Source organism: Carlito syrichta, unplaced genomic scaffold, assembly GCF_000164805.1.
Source record: "Carlito syrichta isolate Samal-C Ts95f unplaced genomic scaffold, Tarsius_syrichta-2.0.1 Scaffold288361, whole genome shotgun sequence".
Taxonomy (NCBI): Eukaryota; Metazoa; Chordata; class Mammalia; order Primates; family Tarsiidae; genus Carlito; species Carlito syrichta.
This window is the reverse complement of record NW_007232457.1, coordinates 3,257-12,985: the sequence shown is the minus strand read 5'-3', so window position 1 is coordinate 12,985 and position 9,729 is coordinate 3,257. Positions and strand designations below refer to the sequence as shown.

The 9,729-nt window shown below is 50.0% G+C and overlaps 1 protein-coding gene across 1 annotated transcript in view; it reads right to left on the bottom strand.

Annotated features, from left to right (window-relative positions):
* SEC14L5 (SEC14 like lipid binding 5) overlaps positions 1-8,935 on the bottom strand; it is a 30,092-nt gene extending 21,157 nt beyond the window's left edge. Inside the window, exons 1-4 of the mRNA XM_021710267.1 lie at positions 8,753-8,935; positions 3,087-3,236; positions 2,530-2,661; positions 206-334 (exon numbers count right to left, since the gene is read on the bottom strand). Coding sequence (XP_021565942.1) covers positions 206-334; positions 2,530-2,661; positions 3,087-3,236; positions 8,753-8,935 — 594 coding nt within the window. The remainder of the gene's footprint in view (positions 1-205; positions 335-2,529; positions 2,662-3,086; positions 3,237-8,752) is intronic.
* Between the last annotated feature and the right edge of the window lie 794 nt (positions 8,936-9,729).

Below are 9,729 nucleotides of genomic sequence, written 5' to 3'. Positions count from 1 at the left end.
GGCTCAGGCAATCCACTCACCTCAGCTTCCCAGAGGCACGGGATTACAGGCTGAGCCACCAAGCCCGGCTCTAGAACACCCATTTTATAGGCAAGAAGACTAAGGCCCAGGAAGGTGGAGGATCTTGCCTGATGTTGCCCAGGCCGTTGGGCAGTAGGGCGGGTCTGTGCGCCTTCCTCCCATGCCTGGCACAGCCCACCCTTACCTTCTTGACGTTGGCGGTGTACTGCTTCATGGCGATTTTCTCCAAGGCATTTTCAAAGCCAAAAAAGGAGTGGATGTCCAGCGAGGCAGACTGCTCGAAGCAAGTCCAGTCTTCATTCTTGGGGTGGACCTGCAAGCCAGGGGGGTGAGGGCAGAGTCTCAGTGTGGGGGTGCCCTGCCCTCCCCGGGGGCTCTCCTGGTGAGCTGGGCCCAGCCTGACAACACAGCCTGGCAATGCTGGAGGGGGCAGCAGGACCAAGGGCCACCCAATGAACAAAGCCAAGTCTAAATTGTTGGGGGAACAAAGAGCCTTCTCCTGACGGGCCAGGAGAACATGGGATATGGGTCCGACATCTGCACCCCACCCCTTAAGCGTGATATGCATACATGGAATACAGGTGTGGTGGCTCACACCTATAATCCAGGCACTTTGGAAGGCCAAGACAGGAGGATCACTTGAGCCCAGGAGTTCAAGACCAGCCCAGGCAGCATAGCAAAGCTTGTCTCTACAAAAACTTTTAATAGTAGCCGGGTATAATGGCATTCTCCTGTAACCCCAGCTGCTTGGGAGGCTGAGATGGAAGGATCGGCTGAACCCAGGAGGCCGAGGCTGCCGTGAACCGTGATCTTGTTGTGATCAGTCACGGCACTCCAGCCTGGGTGACACAGTGAGACCCCAACTCAAAAAGAAAGAAAAGTATATACACAAGTGATATGCTTAGCATATCATTTATGTACTATATAAGTATATAAATTACATATCAATATATGTAAATTTTCGATGTTTAAAATAGTTATGTTTTGTATATGTTACCTATATAAAGATATATTACATATCCTCATATATCAATAAATATTTATATATGTGTTTAGGAAAAAAAAAACTTCGTTGGCAGCGCTGCTTTTCAGACCGAGAGCTATTCAAACATCTGCTGACAGCCAGGGAGTCTGTTATACATGCAGCTTCCTGGGCCTGCCCCAAGGTATTGCTGACTGAGCAGGTCTAGGGTGAGGCCTGGGAATCTGCATTTTATAAGCAGCCCCAGTGCTGCTGATGTAGCCACTAGGGGAACCCACTTTGTGAAACACCACACTAAAAGGAGATTAAAAAGAACTACTACCCACACCTCCCCCACAGGGGCTGGATGTTCTGAGCACCATTTCCAGGAGGCCCCAGGGGGACCTGAAGGGAGCTGGGGGTGTGGGAAGAAAAAGCAGTGGGTCTCTGCTGGATGCCGGCTGTGAAAATGGCACCATGCTAAGTGCCAGGGACTTGAAAGGTAAACAAGACAAAACAGGTCTAGAAGCATTTCCCAGGGACTCTCGTGGCTATCCCAGGATAAACATCATGAAAACCACCGACGGGGCGGGATCTGCGAACATCCCATTTCACAGATGTGGATAGTGTAGGCCAGGGAAGAGAGGCAGCTTGCCCTGTCACTCAGCAAAAAATGGCAGAGCTGTGTACCTCGCCAATGTTGGCAGTCTCATCACTCCAACTGGGAAGCCAGCGGGACCTGGCCCTGTGGCCTCACCACATCAGACCTGGCTCACACCCTTGGTCTCCACCCATGTTGTTCCCGCCCCAGGGACCCTGTTCCCAGCCCTTCACAGGAGACTCCGGTCCTCAACTCATCATCAGTGGCACCCTCTAAGATGGGACCCTTCCGCTCACTCATGTGATTCCATGCAGGACTCCTTCTTCCATTACAAGTACACTCTGATTGGGTTTTTCCCTGGAAGGAGGGCAGGGGTCAGGCAGACCGGCCCACTGCTGGGTGCCAGCACTTGGCAGGGTGCCTGGCACACAGCAGGTGCTCAGGCAGAATGTCCTAGAGAATGATGATTACTATATTCAAAGATAACATTGATAGAGCGCTCCAAATGTACCACCCTAAGGGGTGTGGAGAGTTTATGTTGCTTCATTTAACCCTCGCGACAATCTATGTGGTAGGTACAATGATTAACCGTATTTTATAGATGAAGAAACTGAGGTACGTTTCACTAAGGGAGGAAAAAAAGGAGAGAGGGAGACAGGAAGGGAGGGGCTTCCAGATTTAACAGATAAACCATAGGATGCCTGGTCACACTGAATTTCAGATAAATGACGGATAACCTTTGAGTATAAACATATCCCATGCAATATTTGAGGTATACCCCCAAAAAGTCACTGGTTGTTTATCTGAATTGCAAAGGCAACCGGACATCCACCGCTCTGGGAGGGTGGAGCGGTCAAGGGGTGCAGCCATGGTGGGGAAGAGGTGGGGGGAGCAGGCAGCGGGGGAGCAGGCAGCGGGGGAGCAGGCAGCGGGGGAGCAGGCGCACCGTGTAGCGGCAGCTCTCATTCACCACCACGCGGCGGGCGAAGGTCTCGTTGTGCGCCTCGATGAGCAGCGTCCTCTCCCTCCAGTTCAAGACGTTTCTCTGCACGAAGACCACGTGCTCGACGCCTGAGATCTGCAAGGGGAGGGGTGGAGGTGCAGGACACAGGGCGAGGAGGGGGCGAGTCCGGAGGCCCACCCCGGCCCCCCCCGGCCCGGGGTCTGTCCCCCCTCTGCCCACCCAGCCTGGGCCGACCCCTCCCTCACCCAGGACCCCAGTCCTCGCCCTGCCGCCCATGCGCCCACCCGTCTTCCCCCCTCCCAGCCCCCAGGCCTCCTGACCCGTTCCCCCGGATCCTGCCCAGTCCCCCCCACGCCCCCAGCCCAGCCTCCCTAGCCCCTCGCCTCCCGCCCCCCCCCCAACGACCAAGACACAGCCGCCCCACCCAGGGACCTCCAGGCACGGCGGCCCAGCTCCTGGTCTCCACCCCCGGCTCCGCTCCAAAACTCGCAACAGCGCCCCCACCCTCCGGGCCCCCGGCCCGCGGCCCCCAGCCTCACCTTCCGCAGCAGCCGCGGGGCGTCCACACGCAGCCGGCAGCTCCGCTCCACCACGTGCACCGCGCCGTCCGCGCTGCGGGACTCGCGCAGGACCTCGCTGCCCAGGAAGACGGGGATCTGCGGGCAGGTGGGGAAGCGCTTCTCGTAGGCCTGGGGGGCAGAGCCGGAGTGAGTGCGGGGGAAGTCTCCCCGCCCTGCGGGGCTGTCGTCTCCTTTACCAGCCAAGAAAGGCGTGCCTGGCCGGTGAAGGTGCGCTGATCGGTCATGACCTACAGTAGCACCATGTGACACCTCTTAGAGTCGCACAGTAATGCTTCGGAAAATAACTTTTGTCTCTGCGTCTGAGCTTTTCCCCTCAGAAGGAAGAGTGGGTCGTTTTAAAAGACAGCATTTCAGCCGGGCTCAGTGGCTCAGCCTGTAATCCCGCGCCTTGGGAGGCTGAGGTGAGTGGATTGCCTGAGCCCGCGGGTTCCAGACTCGCCCGGGGAACTTGGCGAGCCCTCAGCTCTACCATAAATCAGAAATCAGCCGGGCGTGGTAGCGCACGCCTGTAATTCTGGCTACTTGGAAGACTGAGGAGGAAGGATCGCCAGAGCCCAGCAGGTCGAGGCTGCGGTGGCCGGGAGCGGCCACTGCACTCCAGTCTGGGCGACAGAGTGCGACTCCAAAAAAAAAAAAGGCAGCATTTCTCAGAAAAAAGCATTAGAGAAAAACCAACGCCACTGCATGGTAAAACATTTGAATTAGCCAGATGTGGTGTAATCCCAGCGACTCAGGAGGCTGAGGTGGGAGGATCTCTGGAGCCCATGAGCTCCAGACTGCGGTGAGCTATTGCTGGGCACTGCACTCCAGCCTATACAACAGAGTGAGACCCTGTCCCTAAAAAATAAAAATAAATTTCTTTTTTTTTTAATTGAAGTCTCACTCTGTTGCCCAGACTGGAGTACAGTGGCCGTTCCCGGCCACCACAGCCTCGACCTGCTGGGCTCTGGCGATCCTTCTGCCTCAGCCTTTCAAGTAGCTGGAACTACAGGCGCGTGCTACCACGCCTGGCTGGTTTTTTGTTTTGTTTTGTTTTGTTTTTTGAGTTGGAGTCTCACTCTGTCGCCCAGACTGGAGTGCAGTGGCTGCTCCCGGCCACCGCAACCTCGACCTGCTGGGCTCCGGCGATCCTTCCACCTCAGCCTTCCAAGTAGCCGGAATGACAGGCATGCGCTACCACGCCCGGCTGATTTTTTGATTTATTGTAGAGATGAGGTCTCGCTGCCCAGGTGGGTCTCGAACCCGTGGGCTCAGGCAATCCACTCACATTGTAGAGATGAGGTCTCACCAAGTTGCCCAGGCAGGTCTCGAACCCACGGGCTCAGGCAATTCACTCACCTCAGCCTTCCAAGGCGCGGGATTACAGGCTTAGCCACTGAGCCTAGCTAAAATAAATTTTAAAAAATGCAATAAGCTAGGTCTAGAAGGGCACTTCCTCCATGGTGAAGGGCATCTACTACCAACCACAGCTAATAGCCCTGGGGAAAGACAGAATGTTTTCCCCTAAGATCAGGAGCAAGGCAAGAATGTCTGTTTGCCACTCTGTTCAGCATTGTCCTGGAGGCTCTAGCCAAAGCGATTAAGCAAGTGAAAGAGATAAAAGGTATCTAGTTAAAAAGGAAGAAGTAAAACCATCTCTATTTGCAGATGACATGATCTTATATAGAAAAATAATCCCCAAAGAAGCCTCACATGTTCACACCCAAAGATTATAACTAATAGGTGAGTTCAGTAAGGCTGCAGGATATAAAATCAATGTACAACCATCAGTTGTGTTTCTATGCACAAGCAATGAGCAAATTGAAAATGAAATGGGAAAAATTCTATTTACAATAAATTAAAAAGAATAAAATACTCAGGAATGCATTTAACAAAAGATGTGCAAAACTTATACTCTAAACATTACAAAATATTGCTGAAAAAATTAAAGACCTAAATAACTGAAAAGGCATCCCATATTCATGGGTCAGAAAATTTAATATTATTAAGATGGCATTATCCCCCAAATTGGTCTACAGAGTCAACAAAATCTCTGACCACATCCCAGCTGACTTCTTTACAGAAATTGACAAGCTGATCCTAAAATTCATATGGAAATGCAACAGACCCAAGAGAGCCAAAACAATCTTGAAAAAGAACAACATTGAAGTTCTCATAGTTCCTGGTTTCAAAACTCACTGCAAAGAGACAGTAATCAAAACAGTGTTTACTGGCATAAGGCTAGACGTACAGCTCAATGGGATAGAATTGAAGGTCCAGAAATAAGCTCTCACATTTACTGTTCGCTGATTTTTGACAAAGGGTTAAGACAATGGGGATTATTCTTTCAATGGGGAAAGAATAATCTCTTCAACAAATGGTGCTGGGACAACTGGTTATCCATATGCAAAAGAATGAAATTGGATCCCTACCATACACCATATACAAAAATTAACACAAAACGAACCAAAACCTACATATAAGAGTCAAAACTATAAAACTCAAAAGAAACATAGGGGTAAACCTTTATGGGGTAGGCAATGATTCTTACTTATGACACCAAAAGCACAAATAAAAAAAGAAAAGGTAAACTGGACATCATCAAAATTTAAAACTTCAGACCAGGTGGCCCATGCCTGTAATCCCAGCACTTTGGGAGGACAAGGCAGAAGGATGGGTTGAGGCCAGGGGTTCAAGACCGGACTGGGTAACATAACAAGACCCAAAAAGAAAGAAAAAAGTAGCTGGTCCCAGCCACTTGAGAGGCTGAGGCAAGAAGATCCCTTGAGTCCAGGAGTTCGAAGATGCAGTGAGCTATCATTATGCCCCTGCACTCTAGCCTGGGCACCAGAGCAAGACCCTGTCTCAAAAATAAATAAATAAATAAACCTTTGTGCTTCAAAAGATGCAAGCAAGAAATTAAAAAGGTAACCCAGAAAATGGGAGAAAATTTGTGTAAATTATGCATACCTTTGTGCATATATGTATCTATGAAATGGGGGACTTCTATCTAGGATATATAAAGAACTATTAAAATTCAATAATAAGTGATAACCCAGTTTAAAAATGAGCAAAGAATCTAAATAGACACTTCTACAAAGAAAATGTGCCAGTGGCAAATAAACTCATGAAAAGATGCTCAACATCATTAGTCATCAGGGAAATGAGAATCAAAACCACAATGAGAAACCACTTCACATGCTCCAGGATGACTATAGCAACCGCAGCAACAAAGACAGATGATAGCAAGTTTTGTGAGGCTGTGGAGAAATTGGAATCTACATACCCTGCTGTGTGAATGTAAAACAGTACAACCATTTTGGAAAACAATCTGGCAGCTCTTCTAATGGTTAAACATAGAGTTACCATAGGACCCAGCAATTCTACTCCTAAGTATATGCCCAAGAGAAATGAAAACATAGGTCCACACAAAAATCTGCAAACTAACATTCACGGCAGCATTACTCATAATAGCCAAAAAGCAGAAACAACCCAAATGTCCATCAACTGATGAGTGGATAAATATATTGTGGTCTATCCCTACAATGGAATGCTATTTGGCCTTAAAAACCAACAAGGTACTGACACCTGTCACACAACCTGATGAACCTTGAAAAATTATGCTGAGTGAAAGAAGCCAGACACAAAAGGCTGCATGCTGTATGATTCCATTTCTATGAAGTGTCTAGAAAAAGCAAATCCACAGACAGAAAGTAGATTAATGGTTGTCTGGGGCTGAGAGTGGGGGAGAGGGGACATGTCGGGGGGCTGAAGGATAAGGGCCAAGGGGTACAGGACTTTTTTTTTAGGTCATGAGAATACCCTAAAACACTTTGGCGACAGTTGTGCAATGCTGTTAATATACTGAAAGCTGTGGAGCTGTACACTGTAAATGATGGATTCTACAAAGAGCGAATTATCTCTCAATAAAGCTGATTCTTAAGAAAAGAGGGTGTCTTTCTCTCTCTACGTGTATGGGTTTACACACACACACACACACACACACACACACACACACACACACACATGAATTCACATATATACATATACCTACTATTTAAATATATTGTGTATATAAATATTTAAAATGTACACATTTTAAGAAAGGAAAAAACTATTAAAATTGTCATCATTAATAAGATGAATACAAGTTTGACTTTTGCAATTACAAGAGGTGCTCAAAGTGGTTATCATCAGTCTCCAGACACTTCTGATTATGGCAAACATCTCTTAAAATGTGTATACTTTTTTAAGCACCCCCAGTATATGAGTATGTTAATATAAACTTATACAATTTATACAGGGTATGCTTATACCTTTACATACACAATGTAAATATCATGTTTCTATATATGAAAATTTTAAAATGTATATACATATACCTTTATATAATTGTATAGATTCACAAAAATTTTATTTTATATATAGTATGTTCATAAATATATATCATGCATAAATATATAATATGTATATAAATACATATAAAGAGGTATAATTACATATATGAAGACTTAAAATGTCCATATGTAAATATATAGGTAGTTTAAATAAGGAGCTAGTTTTACCTGTGGAAATGTTTATTGTAGATATAAAATGCCTGTGTCCACATAAATATTCAGCAGTGTGCTTCCTACACCACAGCGGGTCTCCCCAGTGGACAGCACAGTTCAAGCACATCCCAGTCCCACCCTTATGAGCTGTGTGACCTCGGGTAGGTTCCTTAACTTCTCAGTGCTCTATGGCACAAGGTTGTCATGAGAAGTGAGCAAACCAATGCAGACACTGGGGAGGGGACAACTGGGATCATTCCCTGCATGGCTTCTCCGGTGTCTCAGGGTTTGGCACTGAGCACAGGACATTGCTAGGCTGGGTTCCACTGCACTGTCCTTCAGAGGGGAGGGCCCTTGCTGTCCTCAGAGCCCCTGAGGTCAGGCTCTGTGTCAGGCCACGTCCTTCTGTGGGGTGCTGTCCTCCCAAGCAGGGTACAGAGCCCCCTGAAGCTAGCTGGAGGGGCCTGAGCCCATGAGGATGGCAAGGGTCTGTGCCCCATTCTAGAAGAGCCAGGGGGAGAGCTGGTGGGGGCGTGTCCTGGCCCCGGGTGGCTGGCCTTATTCATCCTGCGAGCAGGGTCTGCGCCTAGTGCCTGTCACAGCCCACATGCCCCAAAACTGGGACCAACACAAGCTCCAAAAATATTGCCGGCATCCGAGGACAGACACCTCCTCTAGTCCTCCACCTCTCCCTGGGCTCCTGGGAAGAGAGGCGGGGACTGGGCCAGGAAGACATGGAAAAACACCCCGGGTTCACCAGGGTCAGGAGGACAGAGCTGCCTCCTGCTGTGACAAACACACCTGCATCAGCATAGGAAGCCTGGTTCTGAGAGAATGCACCTTGTGGCTCCTGGGCCTGGGCTTAGAGGGCTGGGGGAGGAGGCCCCTGAGAACCCTGTGGGTTTCCCTGTCTCCACCCTAGACCCTCCTTCAAAGGAAGACCTCTCCCCACTTGGTAGGGAACAGGCACCAAAGAGAGCCTGGCAGCTCAGGCCTGGAGGGAGGCCCAGCCCCACCTGATCCCAGACAGGCTGGTCCCTTCCTTCCCCGGGCCTGTTTCACCATCTGGAAAATGGGTGCATGTCTCTCATATACTTGCCTCTCAGAGAACACAGCCAGGTGGAGTATCTCCCCACAGGAAGAGCCCAGGCAGCAGGGCTTGAAGGGCAGCACAGCCCGCGACAGGAACTGACTCCCATCACATGCAGGGCAGCCAGTGGCAGGCTCGGGTCCACCTCCATGTCGGGCTGACATGGAGGGCAGGGAGCGTGTCTCCATGTGGGTCAGGTCAGCCCCAGCCTCTGCTACTTTCTAACTGGGGGCCCTTGAGCCAGTCCCTTGCCCTTTCTGAGCCTCTGTGTGCCCATCTATAAAATGGACTGGTGCCGAAACTGTCTCCCGATGGAGTCCTGAGCTATCAGCTCCCTGGGTTTTGGAGGCACTCCCTCAGTTATGTGCTCCCTTTTATTTCATCCTCTGGATGGTGTCTGCATCTGACAAGTGAGGAGACCAGAGCCCAGAGAGTCTCACTAACTTGTCCAAGGTCATGCTGTGTGGGCTGGTGAACCTGGATTTGAGTCCCAGCTGGGCCCAGCCCCACCCCCTCCAGGAGCTTTTGCTCAGTAGCTGGGTTTGTTCTCAGGGCAGCTCAGACACAGAGCCAGGCACTTTCCCCAGGGCTGTGTGGTTACCTCTGCTTCGTCCTGGCAGCAGCCACACCACCCCTGGGCTTCTCTCTTGCCCCTGACTGTTCTTCAGGCTCTCTCCTGTTCCCCAGACGAAATGATTTGACAGGGGGGTATCCTCAGGACAGGCCTTGATGCCAGCATACTCCACACTCCTTCCTGCAGTCCCCAGCCCCCTCCCCCACCCACCTGCTACCTCGCTCCAGCCACGCTGGCCTTGCTGCTTCTAGAGCACATCAAGCTTGTCCCTGTCACGGGGCCTTTGCACTTGCCATTCCTAACGCTCGAAACGCTAACCAATTCCCTTGACAGCGCAGGGGGAGGGAGGCCTGAGTCTCTGGGGCTTCCTGGAGGGATAGGAGACCTGGAGGAGGGCCGAGGAGATGC